The sequence below is a fragment of the Diorhabda carinulata genome, chromosome 1 (assembly GCF_026250575.1).
Source record: "Diorhabda carinulata isolate Delta chromosome 1, icDioCari1.1, whole genome shotgun sequence".
Classification (NCBI taxonomy): domain Eukaryota; kingdom Metazoa; phylum Arthropoda; class Insecta; order Coleoptera; family Chrysomelidae; genus Diorhabda; species Diorhabda carinulata.
Window position 1 is genome coordinate 23,771,785 of NC_079460.1, and position 23,775 is coordinate 23,795,559.

A 23,775-nucleotide genomic window follows, 5' to 3' on the forward strand; every position below is an offset into this window, starting at 1 on the left:
TTGTTGCAAGCCTTGACTGAAATATCCTTTACTACTTTAAACGTTTTATTTCTTATGGCATTGAAAGACTCGTTCTCTCGAATCAATTTTTGAGATCCGAATGGAAGCCAAATATGGCGATCACGGTGGCTGGTTGATGTCTGTCTTTTCGTGGTTAACCAAAAATCAGTCATCGCATGATCGTCGTGAGAATCCCATGGATTGTCTGTCCACTGATCCAGTCGTTAATGACAAATTTCTTCATATAGACGCCTCTGTGGGAGAGGGAATGGGACTGAGTATTAATGTTGGAAAGACAAAGTTTATGCTGTTCATTCACCAGCCATCAACGAGCAGCTTGACCTTGATAGTAAATTAGATGCAGGATTGAATCATCTCGTGCAAATTTCCAGAATTTGAAATCACTATTCTGTAATGATCGTATTAACTTACAATTAAAACAAAAAATGATTATATCTTATATTTGGTATGCGGTTAAATGTACGAATGTTGAGAATACCATGGGTACAAGAGTCGAAAAATTTCATACCTCCATCATGTCCTCGGAAGAAATCTTTATGGAATTCTACAATCTGGTTCAAGACATTTATGACATTGATAAAAGACGAAGTTATTAACGACGAATTCAATGACATAGACGCCTCTGTGGAAGAGGGAATTGGACTGAAAAATCAATGTTGGTAAGACAAATTTTATGATCATCAACTGAACAGTTTACTTTCAGTCTCTGAAGACGATAGTGATGGTTAAAACAGTGTATTCAGTATATTCAAATTTACCCATAAATATAATTCACCACAGAAGTATCTTCTGTATTATTTTCTCATTTATAGTTGATAAAATTAAGTTTTAATCAAATCAATTCACTGCAAACTTCATACTAAAAAATCTCTACTTTTATCATGAGCTTTCGGCTATGAATATTTGTTAATAATGCTATATTAATGAAGCTACATTAATTTTCAAATTGATCACTAAATGAACAAATCGTAACTTAATGAAAATAAGCCAAAATGCTAATTATCTAATTTATTAACTGTAATTTTACGAATATCATAGCAATTATTTCTGTAATAAATACTATTAGTGATAATGACTAGTACTAGATTGAATCTACTACCTATTATAAACATTTATCATTTAATGATAAACTTATCTGATAGTGATGATAGGTTAAATAATAATGATGTTGGAGTTGACAAGAATTTTAATGTTTTCCCTACCCAAAGTAATTTATAGTTTAAATCAAATTTATTTAATGAATCTCCTATTTCTGGTCATATGAATCAATTTGTGATTATTACAGTTACCAATTCGTTTTACTATCAATATTCGGACGATTTGCATATGAAGGAGTTGGTTATAGTTGCTAATAGTCCCTTTACTAATTTGAGGATCAAACTTTCATTTGATTATTACAGATCTTCCAGAGACACTCATATATGGTATCAAATCAATGTGAATTAACAAGGTAATGCTATTAATTTCGTAACTTGGTATATGATTCAATTAAATTTAACTGATTATGTACTTATATGTATACTTATTAACAGTGGAGTTGTTACGAGGATGATCCCAAAAGTGTCCGACCCAACAAAGAAAACACATAATTTTAGAAAAAATATATCAATTTTTCAAAGTAATCTCCTTTTTAGTTCCATACACTTTTCCCTGCGATGATCAATAAAAAAGATACCCTTTTTATAATAAGAATCGTCAAGTTCCTCAAAATAGACATTAACTCTTCTTTGTTGGAAAATATTTTACCAGCGAGATATTTTTCCAAGTCCGGAAACACAAAATTTTCCGCGAGGGCTAAACCTGGCGAATAGGTTGCATGAGGTAGCGATTCAAATTTTAATTCATTAATTTTGGCCATTGCAATAACAGATATGTAAGCTGATATATTGTCTTGAAACAACACTTTCTTCTTAGCCAAATACGGCCGTTTTTGCTTGATTTATTTGCTCAAACGTTGCAATAAGTTTGCAAAATACTCTCCGTTGATAGGTTTTCCTTTTACAAGATGGACAATGAAAATTATCTCAAGCGCATCTCAAAAAACAGTCGTCATGACCTTGGCTGCATATGGAACGGTCTTTGCCTTCTTTGGAGCTGGTTCTCCCTTTAGAGTTGATTGTTATTTTGTTTCGGGTGTGAAGTGGGGAACCCATATTTCATCGTTGGTTATTAAATGGCGCAAAAATTTAGCCAATTTCTGTGAAATATTGCTAAACACTCGATGGAAACATCCTGAGTACGCTGCTTTTGTTTTATTTTGAGCAAACCCGGCACCCATCTAATGTCCAAATTTTCAGTTAATATGCGATATACCGCACTTTTTGAAATGCCTACTATGTCTGCTAACTCTCGACTATCATTCAGTATCATTTGGTGCAATGCTTATCTTCGCAGGTCAAACGGCCTCATTTAAGCTCTGCAATTCAACATTTTACTGTTAATAACGAAGGAGCTGTCTCACAAGAGTAGAATCCAGTTCAGTTTTGGTATTGGTTGGGATAATGCATTTCAAATAAAAGTATTGTATCATATAACGATGACTCATTATTGATGTCTGCTAAACTAATACTAAACAACGTGGCTTCTACAAACTTAAAACATACGCTGCATAGATTGTGTACTTTTTCATACAGTGGTATTTTTCAAGTAACTATCGCCATCTCTAGGTCAGACCAGGTACTTCTGGGACCATCTTAGTAGGAATAATTTTTTGTGATAAATAAGGATACATTTTGAACAAAGCTCTTTCGATCTTTGCGAAGTACTATTCAGGAAAAGGTTAGTCCCCTCAATTTCTTACATTCATTCTTTACAAATTCATCTTCAACTCATCCAATCACTTTGAACACATTCTCCACCTCTAGCACTTCTCCTATTAATTCATTTTTCTCTTATTCTATACGTCGTTTTCGTTTTTATATCCCATAATTTTTTTTCTTTATTAGCATGATTACGACCTATTCCTTTTTCTCGGCTGATTGTCTCGGCAGCATAAATTATGTTTAGTATTATTCCTGTTTCATATAGTTTTATTTTCATTCATTTGCTCTTCTTTCATCAATTCCCCCAACTTCCCTTCAATTACCTTCTCATTATTTGCTATTATAACTATAACTTTTTTGGAGGGTCTGATTCCGAATCAGCTTAGGGACCGATTTCATGCGCACTTTCGAAATTGTCGTTCGAGGGGCGATAAAAAAATTCTATTAGCTCCGTTGTAGATTTTTTTAAGGAAGGGATGGAAATATGCTGTAATATCTGTTTAAAATGAGAAACCTTGATTTGTTGGAACTCACGAAACTATCAATATCTCTACAAAATTTAACCAAATAATTGACGCAAAAAAGGGATTGAGCACAAAAAAAAATTCAGCAGAAAACAACTTGAAAGGCTTTTATTGAAGTTTGTCATGGTTTTCTTGGCAATACCGAAGTTAACTAGTAGGTACCAAGAAATGTCACAATGAAAAAAGGTGTCTCCTGATGGATTAACTGGGAAACTCCATTGTAAAAACATTATAAGATAATTGCTCTCACATAACAATAATATACGAGAAAGAAATTGGGAGAAAATTTTTTACAGATCAGATACGTTTATATTCTCTGTATTAAAACAATTAGTTTTTCGTGAATTATGGACACGATGTCACTAACACACAAATATTGTTTTGTACTCCCGTTTCAGATGTGTTTCCAATTACCAGGTCAGATTTGTCAACAACTATAGTTGGAACTAATGATCTGTAATGTTTCGAACTGTAATATCTACCTGAACAGTATGCACTGCTCAGTGATTTGATTTTCCGATTGCCTATCAAGCACTTCCAGTTCAGTAGCGGAGATCATATCACCCACATCATATACAATAATTTCTGGTCTTTATTTTTTTGAAAAATATTGACGATTACCTGTTACGAAACATATGGTACCTGTTGTATAATTTTGGACGTTGAAATTGGCGCTTTCAGATTTATATAGGGTCGATTGTTTCATTTTGATATACAAAACAATTTATAGAAATATTCTGCATAAAATATCCTAATTCTAAAATATGGAAATTTAAACCAAAAGTGAATGCGAGGGTTGATAATTTACATTCGAGATAAGATCAATAAACTTTTTCAATCAATTCTCGAAGCATTTTTCCATTCCGATTTAGGTATCTCCAAAATATATAATTTGAACGTTTCCTCAGGTGTATAAGAACGTTGACCTCTCAATTTATTTTTGCCAAACAAGGACTGTATGGCGGATGTCCATGTTTTCACTATTCAAACACGTTTTTGTTTGAACCGATGTCGTTGTGGTGAATGATTTGTATTCTGCGATTGGTTTCCTTGAATTTTTCGAATAGTTCTGGCAAAAAAAAGATGGTGTACCATTCAGAATTGCTCTAATGAAACAGTAGAACCAATCGAAATTATTGAGCGATTGTCAAATTATGCGGTATCCAAAGCGAACAAATTTTTTGATAATCAAATATTCATGCAATATTGAATTTATTTGAGTGGAACTAATGCCAAAGTAAGCCTTAATCGCACAGGATGTCACATTACGATTTTGCAATATCTGTTTAGACACAGCATCGATGATTTCTGGCACAACAATCGATTATGAACGAAATTCATCTTGTGCGAAGTGCTACTACGATTGAATTCGGAAAACCAGCGAAACATGATGATTTCGTCATCAAAATTCGGAGCGATTTCAATCCCCGTCGAAACTCATAGAAAATCATTGCATGAAAATAAAAATTCCATTTTTTAAAGATGAATATTTTCAGTATCTATAAACTACTCAAATAGCACTGAAACAACAACACGTTCGAGTGCGTTCACCATTAAAAATGTCAAACTTCATAATGTCAATGACAGATTTGACATATTTACATCTCAAAACTGAAGTAGCAACCTTTGTATATTTTTACCTCATTTTGTAACGGATTTGAACATAAAATATGAGGATGGTGTCTGAATTATCAGATTTCAGTCTCAGAATTTTTTACTCATTCACAGAATATATAAAATTGTGGTGTCTTATAACAATTATAATATTAATTTATGTGAGATAATGATAGAAATATGGTTATTACTTAAAGTGGGATCCCCCCTATTTGTTGGTCATAAAAACATCGAGAAATTTATATTTTCCATACTTTTTTTCATTTTGTTGATTTTTTGGCGCATTTAGGATAAGAATGAAAAATGAATTCAAAAACCGTAAATTCTTCGATTCGTTTCCAAAAACTATAATTAATGATCCAAAATTCTTGGGAAAGTCGTTTTTTTTCGGAAAGTACAAATAAAAACGGACGATTAGAAAAAAAACAGAATATCACAAATTTAAAAATTTCTTGAAATTATTAAAAATTCTTTAGGTTAGATTAGGATACAATTCTTTTTTTTTTTCGTGCCTCACACTTTGTAACGTTGCATAGAATTCACAATGATTTAATAAGTGTTTTTAAACTCAGAGCTAGGTTTATTTTAAGTGCGTCAAAGAATATGAACAAAATGTAAATATCAATTTTTTACAACCAAAAATAAGAAGAACCTCTACATTTAGCGGAAATAATTTTTAGAGTGAACACTTTTTTTAATTAAAATTATTTGTGGTATCACAAAATATAATTAATTAAAAATAATTTGAAAACTGACAGAATATCATATAAAAACCGAGAGCTGTGTATATAACATTTGGATTAAATTTTGTTGTTGTAATAGTTGTAGGTTGTGTTGACAGATAAAAAAATTTTTAATGAAAACATAAAAGTTTTTAATGAGTGGTTGACAATTTGCGAAAGTGTCCAGTTCTATTATAGGTGGAAACAAAAACACATTTGCATTTACACGTTTACCGGCTTTTCCATTATTCATAGGCCACTTGCGTGATTTGGAATTTGTTTGCATACACAGGCCACATTCAATAACAAGAACAAAATTAACTCTTCTTTGATCTCTCCATTCGTATTTCGACAACAACTATAATCGACTGGGGCTCATACACATTTTCATATAGTGTTCTTTTAATTGCATATCTGGGCGCGGACAAAGCCGAAAACCCAAAACTGAAACCATCAACCAACGTGAAACACATTCGCTTTGTCAGAGTTTCATCGGGTCAATGTAAAATTTCACTCCAAATTTACACCGTTAAAAATATCCACTTCATACTAGTCGTCAAAACATGTTTTATGTTACATACTATGAATATCTAGCATGTACATACAAGGTATCCCCATGATAACTGAAGAATTTATTGGAAAATAACTGCAATTTTTTGATTTAGTAATAATATTTTTTTACATTAAGAATTGGCATGATTAGTCATTTAAAAACTCTGGAAACGTTGGTGATATTCATATTGGTGAAAGTAAAATGTATACCTTTGGTCTCTGAAGATGATAACTTGATTATTAAAACGTGTAATTATATAATCTGGATCTGAACTAATTGCGTTGATGTTTTTTAAGATTTTAAAATATCATTTCAAGTTCTTACGTGATGATCTGTTAGTTTTAGCTCAGATATTGTTATTTGTTCGCTCAAATAGACGTCAGAATTTTAGAAGTTGGTTCATTCTTAAAAATGCTGTTCCAATATCCACTGTGATAAAATTATCATTAAGAAAGTTTTTAGCACAATATTTTTGAATAAAATTTCACAATTAGTAAACTGCTACCTGAATACGTGGAAGAATGTGGGTGGCCATTGGAAATGAAGTTATCGACAATTAACATTACTGATATTTTCAACTATGGCTGTATAGTTCAGTGTAAAATATATAAAACATTTGTACAACTGTCCTGGAATTTTCCTTAGATCATTTTGAAATAAGAACAAGTGAATTTTCAACATGCTAGGCGCGAAGTAGAAACTTTTCTAATTCCAATACTTTAGAGTCAGCAAAGCGAATAAAACAATATTCATGAATATTTGAAACTATTCAGCTTTCAGTGGATATTGACGATACATTTGAAAAGCTGTCTGCCATATTCAACAAACATCTGCATCCCAGCAAGCACATCTGCGTTATGTCGTGTATCCAGTTATATGTTTCTGTATTTTATATTTATAAGTAAATCTACATGGTACAGGGCACGCGAACTTCTTTGTGGAAATAAGTTTGATATATTTTAGGATGGAAAGGATTCGAGAAACTCATTCCAAAGGCGTACAAATACCTTAGGAACAGAAAAATAAAACAATGCTAGGAATCGGAAGCTTTCTAACAAATATACTGGCCTTTGCCAACATAATTTCTTAAAACGTTAAGCTAGAATATATTAGAACTCAAAAATGTGAGAATACTAAGTAAAAGTCGTTTTTTTCACAATTCAGTAAATACACTGTTAAAGAAACAACCTCAATTTCAAAACTTAATCATTAGTATTCAAATCAAATAATTTCAGGAGATGTGATAAATTTTTTCTGTCACAAATTTAGAAAAATATTTCTAACTCAATTTCGTTTTACCTACAAGTAGTTAGAGCTGTTCTCAGAATGTAAATATTACAGTCTACCTACGTAAATTAATAGCAATGTCAAAAAGGTATCGTATGAATTTGCTGTGGAATGTTTTTATTCGCAAGAAAATTTTGATGTGAAATACCGTTTTCAATGGATAACTTGATTGAAATGAACTATGTAATATGACGTCAAGACCTCGAAGGCAACTAGGTTTTATATTTATATTTCATTTGAACAATGGCATTGCTAACATTGGATGAGCCAGTACTAAAAAACAACCCAGAGAATTTATAATTGGAACTGCTAATCTTTAGAGTCCACTGGAGCAAAAATGGGTTCATGAGAACACATATTGTGAAAAAAATCACCAAACCAGTGTCATGTAGACTAGAATAGTGCAACAAACGAAGGAACAAGGAAGAAATTCAGTCAGATGTCGCTTTGGAAAAACTAATTTCTACAATATGCAAGGAGATATTCATCTGTGTGAGATTACGTGTATGATACGTTCCTAGTTGCTCTACCTTACTTATAGACATCAAATAATGTAAATGCCCATTCTATCCCCATTTTAATTATTAGATTTATTGCTTATATATCATGCTTGTCATAATATCAGTAGAAGTACAAAGATATCTTATATCATCTTATTAGCAGCACGATTAGGCCAATAGAAAAATGAATTTGATTCAGACTATTGTTGATTTCACATAAACGTTGGTTTTTGTTGTGCGTATGTAAAATTTTGTTCTAATAATTGGTGTTTTATGGGGTGAAATTACCTGTTTTGACTTCAATACTTTATAGCTATATAATTCAGGTTTTTTAACTAAGAAAGAAATATTCAAGTGCTATTACATAAACTTGTCCAGCTTAAAACAAACTGTAGCCTAGATAAACGTAGAGATTATCAATTGTACAGCCTTGCATCTCATGACAATCGATTCTCAACTTAGAACGAAAATTTTTATTCGGAAAATGTTCGTAATATTGTAACGCCATCTTTTTTCAGTGAATATTTATTCTCGGTTTTGAAATTAAATTATTGAATTGATGAACCTGTTGAGAACATTCATTCAATTAATTATTGCTATAGATCCTTGAAAAGTATAGTATACTGATAATCCTGTCAAGGATAATGGTTCGAAATTAAAGTATTAGTATTGCATCTAATGAATTTAAAAACTTTCAAATGAAATGGAAATTCGATTTTAAAACTTTCGTACATACATACCAAAATAAAAAAGTGTACTACTCACTTCCATAAGCATCCATAACCTAATAACTACAGTCTTTTTACATAGTGATTAAATTGTTGATCGTTGGTAACATAATTTGATGTATCGGTTGTTCAGTGTCATTAAATCTTCCTCGTCAGTTATATCTACGTATAAAGAGATGAAAGCGCTTTGTTGTGACGAGAATTTTTCAATTAACTTTCCTCGACAACAATTACAGCGTTTCCTGTTAGTTACCTAGCTTAATCACATCTTGTGAGCTCCAATTTATAAATAAATAATCAGATACCAACAAAGCCCTGTTATTTAATATTCGGGCAACCTGATAGTTGCGAAATTAAATGAAGTGATGCATATGACAAAGTTAAAACGTACTTTACAACCTATTCCCAGAATACTATATTAAATAATTTATTTGAGGGGGTTTTCTAGATAATGCAAACTTTAAATACTGTGATTTGCCACTTTTCACCCTTGCTTAAGAGTAATTTGATTAATAAACTACGAGAAAATCGATGGAGAATATCACTCTGGAGACATGATACACTATTCGACGGAATTTCAGTTCAGAAATAAGTTATGTCCAGAAGGAAATTATATACGATAACAATCATAACATAAGATATTCCTTTGAATATTGGTCAGTGAGTGAAACTAAGTAGATGAAGACCATTTTTTATCAGATCAAGAATCTATATATTGTTATGAATACGTCGATTTTGTAGTTAGTGAATAAAATATCTGAAAAATGATGTAATGTGGAGATTTATTTGAGATAACCAAGAATTAATGGCTTGTCACGTAACCTCCGCATTTATTTTGAATCGCAGTCCCCCAACGGATGATAAGTCTATAAGGAGGGTGTCTCTGTAGGCGGACTGGCATTGTCTTGCAGCAATATCGTATTACAGATTGGAATATAACGTCGTTTTGATCTGTAAACAGGTTTTATCCTGTTTTTTATCAAGTTACTATAATCAACCGCAATTACTCCTCCAATGTCCCAAAACACCTTCCCTGCAGACAGTATAACATGATGCGTATTCGTCTTTCTTCATCCATCCCATAGACTCGCGGTTGGCTTACGAAATATGGTGGTAGACCCAAGTCTTGCCAGTGGAATAATTTTTTTCTTTTCTCACTATGCCACTCCAGTCTTTGAAACCATTTGGATGGAATTACTACCTATACAGATGCCCAATTTTTCTGCCATATCGTGTACTTCTTCGGTCTCCCAACCATTTCACGGTCTTTTCGGAAATCGGAATACTATTCATATACTTGAGTCTTGAATAGACACTTACCCTCGAATTGCTAGAGTAATTTTTGATAAATTTCCGTTGATTTTAGATTATTTGATCATATAATGATGCATTGGGTTACATAAACCTATACATCCTTCTCGCCTCATGGCTATAAATACATTAAAAAGCGGCTGTTCAATATGTTTCATTACAGAACAATCTAACATTCAGTGCTGCCAATTGAACGACACTAAATTATTAGCGCGTTTATCAAAAATTCTAGTTTATATTTGAACCATCTTCGTATTTGAAAGAAGTTTTTGGAAATTATGACAGTTGGTGTCAGAAGAAAAATATTGAGATTCTTAGAAAGTATTAAATTTCTCAAAGTATTTCGATTGGATAATATGATATAACAAATTAGAATAGTGCAGATTTTATTTGTTTAATTTGGTTGTTCCCAACACTTTTTTGTCACTAAGATGATTGAGTCATGATAATTTTAATCGATTACGTCAGATTGTAAAATGTTTGAAAACTTCGTCTTGTGAATTAGTTAATAGAAATACATTTTAGCTTTTTAGAATTTACAACAATGAAGTGAATGGGAATTAACTTGACAAGATCCACCATCAATTTTGAAAATATCTAAAAATTTTATAAAAAGCAATATATCATAGCTTATTGACATGCAGATGGATCGAAAACTCATTTCCATATACTTTCCAATTTCTTCTCTGGTGATGTTTCTTTTTGTACTCCGGTAGACAAATTAATTAGCATTGATTAAAATATGTGTACAGAACAAATTACATCTCTATTAACTGAAAACTCAATATCGATACAAAATCAAATACATTATATTTAAAGTCTCTATTAGGAATGAATAGAAATAATCTGACGGTTTATTAAGCTTTTCATTTAACATCCGACAAACTTTTCTTAGTGTTTAAAATAAACCACAAAAAAAAGACTCACTTGAGGTATCCTGTTTTGGTTGGGCAGTTATCGTCACAGGTTGAACAGTGTGTATGGAAACGGGAACCGAAGTGCTAGTTTGCGTCATCAAGGGTTGAACTGCAAGAAGGGTCGGAGGGTTCACAGGCGCGGTGCTCCCTGGCGAGGGTGCCCATCCTCCTTTCATGTCCTGTAAACAACCACCACATTAATCAAGTGTGCTTTGCAGTTAGCCACCGCACAGCTGACCCGCGATTGTCCATCGTCTACACGTTAAACGCTCCATCCCTTTTAAGGACTTTCCTGGGATTTATTTTGATTGATTTCCAATTGTTCTACAAGTAGAATCAATTCACAATAAAAGAATATTTCAAACTACTTATGAAAGTTCTTCGATTATTTCAATTACGATAATTTCTACATTTACAATATTCCTCAAGTAACCTAATTAACAAAAAATAATTTCGCTTGAAGCCTAGTCAATGAAAGCATAAGAGTATAATCCATTTTGCGGGAATTCGGGGTTTTCACGAAAAATATTATTATTATTTTCTTCATAACAAGTTCTTTCATACTTTGATAATCATTTGAACAAAATAGAAATGTATGATCGATACGAAAAATTTCCTATTTCCATTTGATAACAAATATTAGAGTACATAATATATTATTCAATTAAAACTTCTAAACCGCCAGCTTCTATATACATTATAACTAAGAAATATGTAAAATTCTCCAGGGATAAAACTACACAGCTCATTCAACATTCAAGTTGGAACACTTTTATCGACAACTAATTTTGTAATGAAACAAACTTTGAATTTTTGAAAATATGAATTTCCATCTTAGGTAAGTATATCCATAATGTTAGAACAAACATATACTTGAACAACCTGGGATTGCCTGAAACTTTTTAATAACTCTGAAACGTTTTAAACACTTTAGATTATTTAAGATATACAGGCAGTTTCTGAATTCTATTGCCATATAAAATTATCATGGATCTTTCCTGTAGCAAAATTCATTCAAATCCCTACTAATCTGTGCCTGAAGGAGCTGAATCTGGTGAATAGGGCGCATGAGGAAGCAATTCAAACTTTAATTCATTAATTTTGGCCATTATAATAATGGATTTGAGAGCTGGTGCATTGTCTTCATGAAACAACATTTCTTCTTAGCTAAATGCTGCCGTTTTTGTTTGATTTCTTCGCTCAAACGTCGGAATAAGTTCACATAATACTCTCCGTTGATAGTTTTTCCTTTTTCAAGATAATCAATTAAATTATCCCACGCGCATCCCAAAAACCGACGCCTTGACCTTACTTACAGGTATAATTGTCTTTGCCTTCTTTGGAGCTGGTTCTTCCTTTTCAGTCCATTGTTTTGATGGTTATTGCAGGTCTAACGGCCTCATTTAAACTCTTAACATTTTACTGTTAATAACGAAAGAGCAATCTCACCAGAGTAGAATCTACTTCAGCTTTTATATTGGTTGGGCTAAGGAATTTCATAAAAAAGTTTATAACGATGACCAAATTCACTGGAAACGTTCACTATTGATGGCTGCTAAACAAATACCAAACAACGTGGAGTCTTCAAACTTAAAACATTCGCTGTAGAGGCTAAGCACTTTCTTATACAGTTTTTCAGCAACTACCGCCAATCCTAGATCAAGCCAGGTACACCTTGAACTATATTCGTATCATCGTAAGAAATGATAATTCCTCGTTTGGCAGTTATATACAACTTTATACCAGATCTGTCAGATTAAAATGACAGTGTTGTATATTACGCAATCAGCGATGACGTATGTGAATTTTCTAACAAAACAGACCTAAGATGGAGAAAAATCGTCACAAAGAACATATAAAAAGGTCTAAGGAGTAATAAGTTGATGGATTTAAAAACATTTCTGACTACATAAATACAAGCTTGATATATTTAGGAAGCTAAAGTGTGAAAGTTGGATATTTCAGCTCCAGACCTGAATCACACTCTGTATTTCAAGCAAATATTTTTTGCTGTGTAGGTTTCCGATAAAAATAAATGAGTGTAATTGAAAACAGACATTAAAAACCGTTTTTGTACACCGTTTCGTAGCTGGTGTTTGAAATTAATAAGATAAAATTAACAAGAACGTTGGAAGGATTCCCGAAAATGATTTAGGTCCATTTCCTTGTGCAGAGCATAGCATTAGAGTCAGGCTGAAAATATATTAAAATGAGAGCACATTCAGGAATGTCCCATTCAGTAGTATTTATTCGAAAATACCTACAACGACATCTAATTTAACTGCTTTTTACGAGTAAAATTATTTTTCCGCATTGCGGATTGTTCTATTTAACGATTCACTGGTTGTATGCGTTCGATTAAAAAACAATGTATACGGGATGAATGAGAACAAAAGGAATTGCTTAAAATGCGAAGTTTATCCACTCTTTTATACACTTTTCCATGTAAGATTTGATACATTTCTTTCGCGCGACGGAACGGGATTGGAAGGGATGTGTATTTACCAGCCATTTTATTTAAGATTTATTTCTACTGCATTTACTTTATATTTTTAACAGCTCAAATCCTAATGTCCCAATAGTTTTCGAACAAAATATTCAATCATATATATTTGGAATTAGTATCTTTAATGAAACTTCTATTATTTCCCATATTTTTTGCCGCATCCCACATTTCGTTTCTATCTATTCACTCATTTTAATGGTTAGCTCTGTCTTTCATATTTTGTTCAATTCCTTCCTTCTAGGTCCTTGAGGATCTTCCTCGTTTCCTTCTATTCTGCGGTCGATGCATCAATGCTTTCTTAGGCAATTTGTTTTGATCCATTTTCATCACATGTCATCACCAGAGCAATTGTTTAGCTGTATTCTCTCTGAAATCGTGTATACTCGACCTGTTCTTCATCTGGATATCCTGTACGATCTTCTTCCACATCCTCTATATTTGTCTCTTATCTATCTGTTAGTTACCAGCACTCACATCCTTATGTTAAAATAGGTTCCAGAATAACTTTGCATATTGTCATTTTTGTTGTGTTTAGGTTAATTTTTAAAGCCACAGCAATGAATTCAGTCTTTGTGTAGCTTTTTTCCCTTGTTCCATATCTATTCTGTTTTCGACATATTCATATTGAAACCCCATTTTGCATATTCTTCTACCAACTTTCTCCCATTTATTTATATAATTTAATTAACAGAGATAGTAACTTAAACAAAATGAAGGAATTCGTGGTACTTGAACATCTACTTCACATATTTTCTAGAAATTATATGCCGTAATTGTTCTTTAGTTTCGGCTTACCATCCTGTTTGTTCTGAACACATATCCCATCTCATCTTGACCATACAATACTTTCCACCTTAGTACCTTACTCTTCCATATGTTTATTTTGTTTTTTTTATCACGATCCAATACTCACTGCCATACATTACAGTTGGTTGAATAACTGTCTTGTAAATGCGTAACTTGGAGGCAATTGAAATATTTTTTTAACTTAATATTTCTCCTAGGACTCAAAACGTTTTGTTCCCTCTCGCCAGTCTTTTGCCGATTTTCCTGGTTTCACCTCCTTCGTTTGTCACTGTCACTCCCAGGTGTTCGAATTGGATTTTATCAAATGTATACTTTTTTTGCTCTATCGTCACTTTCAACTGGTTGAAAATATTCAGATCCCTTATCTCTATATATTTGGTCTTTTATTCATTTATGCGCATTCCATATTTTTTTTCTTTCTTTTCAAAGATTAGGAAAAATTTGTTGATATACTTTTCATAATCTACAGCTTCTCTCCTTAATGGACCCAAATAAGGAACAAATGTCCCTTTTATCGAAATCGCTTTCCAAGCAAGCGAATTTTGCGATGTCAGGGCATCATGGTATCCGTGCTAATTGGTTTTGGGTATGTTTAGACCACTTTCGCCCTTTTCGGTGTTTTTGATCCTTTCTTGCTAATTTCAGCTATATGGTACTCTTCAAAGTATGGTATTTACGCGTGAATTTTCTTACGGGAACTTAGACGCTTCTGTGTGAAATATTTTGGTTTTCAAAAATGCTTAGAGATCTATCCAGCCTGATTGTATATGCTTTCTCTTATTTCCAATTTATAAGACATTCCAAAGAAACTGACATGAAAAGGGACTTGTCTAATTAATGTCAAAAAAATGGATAATTTTATTGTTTACAAAGCTATTTTGACATAGCATCAACCATCAAACTCATAAATTATGTGCCAAAACTATTGCGACATACGTTATTGTATTATATTCAATAAATTAGTTTCAATAAAAATCCCATTCAAAAATTTATGACCCAACTAACTTCCTTAAACTATCTATTAAATTAAGGTAGATATGTAAAATACTGATTTCCACCATAGGTGTCCAATATGCATGTCCGTTTTATATACCAATGGGACAATCATGTTTATTGATAAGGGCCTTAGTGTTCCATAGAGACCCGTTAAAATCGAACCATAGAAATGTATATTAGGATATTTGTAACAGCCATAAGTACGAGAATGAAGATTTACTGTATTATAAAAGTCGATATATTGGTCATCAGACACTATCAAATCATTAAATGCGTTTTTTATTCCATAATGGAGTATTTCATCTTAAAAATTATATAACATTTAATTATTCCCGCAATGATTATTTCTACTATTCTCACAAAAGGTATACGAGGTTTGTTCCAAAAATATCGAGCTTTTTTATCATCGATCAGTAAGATCCTTCCCATTTTATTGAATAAAATTAGTAATAGCTTAAATCGTTTCAACGTCACTGAATAGGTGTCATAGGTGACTTCTCGTCCGCTAATGATTATATTTTACTTCTCGTGGTCGTTCTTCAACATACATTTTACTTTCTGGACATTCTGTAACCGCCAAAATATATTGAAAAGACTATATTTGCAGAGTTGAATATTCGTTTATAGAGAAGTCTAGGGATGTCCCTAATGTGCCTGAACTGAAGCCAATTGAACATTCTTGTCAAAAATTCAAACGAAACGTATATTCTAAAGCTTAAAAATCAACTACACATAAAGAACTGTAAAAATAGTGTTCTGACAAAAATCCAGCAAACGCTACATTTAGCATTTAATAATATATAAATAAAAATGACTAGATTCAGTTATATAAAATGTGTGTAATTATAGTGCAGTAACCATTGTTTCATGAAGTAAAGTGCAAATAATTGAATAAAAACGAACAGTTTATACTGTGTTTTTATCCTCGCATATGTGTGTTGACTTGTACCACAGAAATTTTTCGAAATTATTTCGCAGATAAATCTCGATATTTTTGAACAAACCTCGTATATGACAAAAAAATATTCAGGAGGTATCAAGGCAGCTGTGTTTACTCTATAATGAGTTGTTATGCTCTATTGTCAACGCATTATGAATTATTTTTCGTTTGTTACTCGATCCTAAGTCATTTTCAGTTTATAGCACTTTTCAGGGCGTTGAAATAATTAATCTGTTTTAAAAACCTATAATTAACTCTGCATATATTCACAACAATGGCTATTCCACTGTATACTGGGTTGGTTTATATTAATATTTCATATATTCAATCAATGAATAAAAACAAAGGGGTTGCTTTATATAGGGTGGCATGAACTAAAGATTTATAATTCACTCAAATCGAAAACATACAGCAGTTAGATATACAAAATAATTATTAATAGTTAAAATGAATGTAATAGAATATTTAACTTTTCTGTTTCTTTTTTTGTGAAGAATCTCTTCAATACACTCTATTTTTTAATAATTCACTACGTGTTACGTGTGAAACAAATAGTATATAGTTTTCTCTCTCCTGCGAGTGCTTCAGTTCACTCTGCGCATCTTTTGCGTGCATTAAGCATGCGCAGTATAGATAAAGTGTCTCGAACGAGAGAGAAAATAAATATTGTCGGTACCGTTTTTTCCCATATCAACTGTTCATATAGGAGTATTACATATACGCGTGTTATTTCACCTCAAATGACTAACTGAATTAGTAAAAAGAATTTGGACATTTACTGCGACTACCTACTTCTGATCTGGTGAAAAATTGCATCATCTACAGCCGCAAAAAATTATTCAATCATTTACCTTCGGAATTAAAAATGGCAAAAGTTTCGAAGATTGACAAAGACACTTCTGTTTGAAAGACTTTATTATTCCGTGGCTCTAATGTCAGTAAAGCTTCACTCTCTCTAACTGGTTCTCTATTAGCAATTTAGAGGAAGATGTGCTGCGTTTAGTATGATATTGCATTATAATTTAATTAAAATTAAATTCAACTGCTGCGTGTTTTACGAAAGGCAAGTAAATTTGGAGAATGTAGATAAAACACCCTGTAAAGATATTAAAAAGTATAAAGTGAGTACGATTGTATTTTATGTTGTCATGGTATGTCACGCAATTTTGCCTGACATCCAGTTTATTACTGGCAGTAACAGATAACATCTAAGACCGGTCGAACCGATAGAATATGCTGCTACTGAAATTCATACGTTCACCGTCATTTGCGCCCTATCAACATGTTGGAGCAACACCTTACACTCTAAAAAAATATTTTGTTCCTGTGTGAGCTCTTATTATTATATTATGTACTTTCATATTTGAATCTGATCTATTTCTTGGTCACTCAAACTGAGTACAGATTCTACTGGCATTGATCTTCTCATCTTGTCCCAAACAGGAATTTTCTAATAATAAATTGATAAGTAACCACACCTTAGTAATAATTAGTTCTATGGATAAAATCGCATTATCTTCAGGTCTGTTACCCTTTTATCCTTGGAAAATATTGTTGGTAATTTTTCTACAGTGTACCGCTGGCTTTTCCTTATTTTCCACTTACGATCATTAGTCAAACATGCAAAGATCTGCTGGAATACGGAACTTCACTTCAACTGCTCATTTTATACCTTTTAATTAATAGGACAAACGATAAGGGTAATACAGACTATATATCTCCTTCATGTTGGAAGAAAAATATGTGAGTGAAATATGAAGTATTTTCAACACTTGAATTCGAATTTTCATTTCTTACACACACCGGATGAAACTATTGGATCTTCTTTATTCGGAAAATGAAATGGAACCAAATTTTTCAATTAGGTTTCTCTACTTATTTATAATGCTTTTAATATAAATTTTATTGATATATTTAAGTGTGAGTTCAAATTCGAAAGTATTTTAATTAAAAATTCTAATTTACAAGTACCGGGTGAGCAATTAAAAACGGCCGTCGGCCATATCACAGGAATGGGTTAAATTAGATCTAAAGCGAAAAAAATTATAATATAAGTGGCCCCGAGAAAACAATTTTCAGAAGTTGTATTTGAGAATATAAAATTGAAAAAGTGAAATTTTTTAAAATCCACTCAATTCTTTGGTAGTTTGTTTACGACAATCGAATCCTTCAACAAATTCTCCACAAGTTTTGGTCTGCTTCTCAAATAATTTGAGGGAGAGTGGAAAGCTTGTTGTGAAACAATGTCTATAAGTCCGGTTCTGTTTAGCCAATTTTTATAAACTTGAATCATTAAAGTTCAAATAAGTAATTTAACATTGAATAGCGTGAACTTTATATCGATATCATTTTTCTGTCTCGAGTTAATGGAGAATCATATTTAGACTTTTTAAGAAACGAATTGCCACTTCTTTTAGAAGACGTCTCCTCAGCCATTCGTCGCTACATTTTCTAGATCAAAGATTCCCTAGCATGTCGATAGGACGTAGAAGTTCATTTATTTGGCCACTCTAATTTGTGGACCTAATTTGCTCACATTTTTATTTGCGGAGTCGTTTATATCAATGGACCCAATGAATACGACAGGTAATACGAGGTATTTCAATGGCAGAAATTGAACCTAAAATATATGACACAACGCCCTCTAGCCTTCACGTTGCTAATTGAATTGTTTAGAATTTGTATATTTTGACAAAAACTCTCTTAAACAACATGACAAGGTTCCCATTCACCCCTAACTCTTATTTGAACAAATAGACTACAGCTTGCGAAATGAAAAGGTAGGGGTGAGTTTACCACCCGGTACTTTTGGTATTGTTCGAAATATCTATACTGAAGAAATGCTATTCAAATTGATATAGCAAACATTTTTAGAAGTTAGGAGCAATATTAGTACTCTCAAAGTTATTTGGAACAATTTTATTGCTCATTAAACGTCACCAGTTGTCTCTTCTTTTTCTTCAAGTACCATATACTTTGCAGCGTGTAGGTGTTCTCTTGTCCAAAACTTCTAATCTATCATCTGAAGACAACCCTCTTCTGCACGACGAAAAGTTATTGTTGTTTACGCCCTGGTCCTCTCCATCTGTCGATCTTTCCCGTCAGTATGAGCTTGAGAGTTGAATATCTCGGTCCTTGCAGGATGTGTCCCAAATAAGATACTTTTCGTTGTTTAATTAACGCGGTTAGTTCTCTTTCCACATCCTCAGGATTTCTTCAGTCGTCATTTTGTCACAGCAGTTGCCATCGTTGTGGATTCAATCTACTTGGTATACTGATAATCTAGTCTTAGCACAGATCTAACGATATCTCGATCCATTCCTACCCTTCCAAAGGCTAGTCGTGCTACGTTTACTCCAAACCCAAACTCGCTCAAATTGAGTGAGCAGATATGTGTTACCAAGTGCGTTAAGGCTCCCTTAAAAGTCTCCTTTTTTTTGGTAGTAGCAAATTTTCAACGAAATGTGTGCCCGGAAATCAACCTCACATAACTTCGTCTACAATGTGAGACAGTTATGTTGGGGTTGCGTCGTACAAAATTTGCATTTGTCACTCTTAGAGCTCTACAATTTTGTTTCTCATTCCAGTCGCTTCGAATAATCGTATTATTCTAAAAAATAATGAATTAAACAGTTTTCCTTAAATTCAAAACCAACTGTTCTTTTAACAAACGTTGTGCTGAAACAAACTTTTATTTTGCTATTCTATTATATTTCCGGAGAGGACAAAGACTTTTTATACTCTGTATATTTTTTTTAAAAAGTTTCCTGATTTCATATTGAGACAATTGGTAATTGGTTATCGTATCTGTTATCCCTTTAGTTTCATTCCATTTAATTTATGATTGCAGTAATAGTGTTATTTCGAACAATCTTTCTATTTAATCATTTTTTATATATTTCGAAACTGCTATGCAATTCAATTATTCCTAATTTTTATTTTATACATACAGGTGAGAATGTTCATATTTAATTAAAATGATAACAAACTGAGCCCGCTTTAATTGTCATAGAAAACAAATTAATAAATGAACTGATGTTCATTCAGCTAAGACTTTACTAGTAAACACAGTTGATTTATTTTAAGCTGAAGCTGAAGATTTTTCATCCCATGGAGTTTAAATTTAATTAAGACTTCAAGTTTTGTAATAGTGTGAAACTGTGAGTAAGTTTATGATGAATAAAATACTCCGTCAGTGGCGTGACACCTCTATTAAAAACAGAAATTGGGTTGAATTACCAACTACTTGTCATCGTTATTATTGCCCATACGAATAGTTTCAAATATCTGGGATGATAGGAGGCTGAGGTGAGTTTCTTGGAAAGAATCATCACTGGTGATAAACAATGGGTCCTGTACAGTTCCATACTTCGAAAACGATCATGAAACAAACACGATGAAACAGAAAAAACCGAAATACAACAAAATAAGCTCATGCTGTCAGTTTGGTGAGTTTTCAAAGGTGTTGTGTTTGTTGAGCTGTTTCAAAGGAACCAAACAATCAATTTTGGATGAAGTAATCACAAAGAACGGCCAGAATTGTCTAATCGGGAAGGTTATGAAATTGAAAGGTACCACACATCTTTGGCGACTCGTGGAAAACTACTGGAACTAGGCTGGGAAGCCACATACCCCATACAGCCCTGATCTGGCACCATCTGATTACCATTTCGTAGTTTGCAGGATTCTTCGAATGGTCAAACTATTACAAATGACGATGACCTTCAATCGCACCTGGTTCAGTTTCTTGCTGATAAGGATTAGAAATTTTATGAGCGCGAAATCATGAAGCTGAACGAAACATGGCGAAAGTCATTGAGCAAAATGGAAAATATATAATTGAATAACAACTGAGTGTTTCATTTTTTACTACAAAACCGAAATTACTTTATCGCCAACCCACTTTCTTGTGTACACATTATTATTTTATTAAATATCTTATTAGGACTAATTTGAAAATGGACTCAGATAATGTTTTAAGTACTAGCAGACACCATTCGACCCTCTTCCCAAAAAAAGGAGTCTTGTAATTGTGCTCCCTTCATTCTGTATTATTTACATTTGATAAGAAGCGATCAGAAGACCTTATCATTGTTTTGATATTTATTTCTAAACTATTATAGACCTTCAAATTTTTGATAGATTTAATTTTACAACTCGTTGTTTTTTTTTCCGTTTTCAATAATACCTATTCCCTCTTATACTGTGTGTCTATTAGGTTAATTATTATTTATTTTGTTGTTCATTATTTCCAAACTATATAATTTTAGAATGAATAGTATTTCATCACATCGCTTCCAATTTAGTAACTTTTTTAGTAATTTCTAGTAGTGTGATTTAGGTATCTTAAAATGATCCTACTAGTTCAAGAACAGGGTTTATTGTAAGTACGGATAGTTGAACTGAAATTTTTTAATTGTAATAATTCAGTATTATATATTTTCAAAATTTGCACGCTACTGTACCCATTTTTCTATGAGTAATAATAACGGTGCTATGTGTTAGGTAATTCATAATGAATAATCGAGTACACTAATCTTATTATTAAATTTTCAGCTCACAAAATCTGACAAACGAGAATAAATATCAAGCATAAGAACCCTATAAAACCAACTGTCAGAACTGGATTTAGATCAGGAAAAACCCTTTGGATCATATCTTCACAATAAAACAAAGTATGAAAAGTGAAAGGAGTTATTGAAAATAAATATGAAACAAACATCAAACGGCTTAAAGTCACTATAAGGTCGAGAAAAAGCCAACACATTTGAATGTATAAATGAACGCCATTATAAAAAGTGAAGGAAAGTATTATTTTGTGTGAAAATATATTAACGAAAAAACAGATAGCGGTTTAAAAGAGGCTGAAGTACTAATAACAGGAAGCGAAAAGTACTTACAAGAAAATATAAAAATATGGGTGATGAGGAAATGCAAATGGACTCAGATGAAACCAAAATACTGGTAATAGGATTCAAGAATATAAATACGGAAATTAAAAATATTTGTGAGGAATTTTGAAAGAAGCAAAATGCAGAAATAATGGAGATGATTGGAAAAATCAAGTTATAAAAACAGAAAAGCAGCAGAACTGATCTTTAACATCATCCAGCTTCTAACATCTATTTCTATCCTGCCAAAGGTCTTCCGTTAGTTCTCTTTCTTGCAATTCCTTCTCTAGGCTCTCTCTTCAGTTTCTTCGTGGTCTTCCTCTTCTCGTTTTTCCTTGTGGTCTCCACCTGTTCAGATATTCTGTGGTCTGACATTCTGTGTAGATAGTTATTTGGTTTTGATTTAATTAAGTTAACGTCTTCAGAGACTGAAGGTAAACAGTTTACCTACAGTAACGATAAACAAATAAGCTGCCTCTGGAGACGTCAATTTAGTTAAATCAACTGAAGGTAAACTGTTTACCTTCAATCTCTGAAGACGCTGAACTTGGTTATCGAAACGCGAGTCGGACAGTGTTGGTGTAGTGGTAGTGTGAAAAGTGTGTTTTGATTTCTTCGATCAACATGGATCTACATCAGTGAGAAAGGAAACTAAAAATGAGGAAGAATCAAGACAAATATAGAATACTACATAGAGTAGAATTTTACATGATAGATACAAATCTAGAAAAATGGCAGAGGTTTCAGCAGTTCGTGTGGGATAACAATGATAAAGAGTAAGAGAAGAAATAGCCCTTTTAACTAGTGGTTTTCATTTGTGGTACGAGTCAAAGAGATTGCGATTCTCAATACACTTGCCAAGTATATACTTGTTTATACTTGTAGAGGCGTTCTGAAGTAACGCACAAATAATTTGATCTCACTGCGACTATAAATAATTTTCAAGAATTAGCCGAAGCGTACAGACGTTTTGTTTGATTATATTGTGTTTCTTGATTTGTATGAAAATGAGCCGGTCACTTGGATGGTTAAATATAAAGACTTTAAAAATGACGAGAACAAAACTGGGTTTCGTCTGTACATAAAAAACAAAGACAAAGAAACCATATTCAAAGCATAAGCTAGAGTATCGAACTATGCCAGTATATGCACGGCCGAAACTCCAGCAATTGCTGAAGCGATAAAGAGAAGTATTGTACAGAAAATACCTATGGTTTTAATCCTAACGGATTCGAGTAGCGTAAAATATAAAAAATTAAAAGATTTGGACTATATAGCAATACAGATTTCTCGCAGTAAATAACAAGACAACATCGATGGGAAGCCAAGCAAATGGAGATAGAAATTGAATTGGCTTGGATACCTAGCCACACGGGGATTCACGGGAAAGGAGGTAGATAAAATTGCGAAGCAGAGCCTCAATGAAGATAATATCAATTTTAGAGAAACTGATTATAAAGATTTTTTACCTTTCATCAAAAAAGAAACACCTGCTCAAACTGATGGGCAAAATCAATCAAAAACCGTGGTGTTTTCAAGTGAATTTGGATAGGGCCAGAAGCATGTTTATAGAATTCGAGTGGTTGAGTCGCCTCAGTGCACGCGTGGGAAAGTAGGAGTTTGAAACACAAACTATCAGAAGTGACACTAGAAATAGATTTTATTTTAGTATGCTTAATTGCTTGTTTAGTGGCAG

General features: G+C 32.6%; 1 protein-coding gene across 1 annotated transcript in view; it reads right to left on the reverse strand.

Moving 5' to 3' along the window:
- LOC130896139 (cytotoxic granule associated RNA binding protein TIA1) overlaps positions 1-23,775 on the reverse strand; it is a 385,008-nt gene that overhangs the window by 203,674 nt on the left and 157,559 nt on the right. The window contains exon 3 of the mRNA XM_057803957.1: positions 10,950-11,118. Coding sequence (XP_057659940.1) covers positions 10,950-11,118 — 169 coding nt within the window. The remainder of the gene's footprint in view (positions 1-10,949; positions 11,119-23,775) is intronic.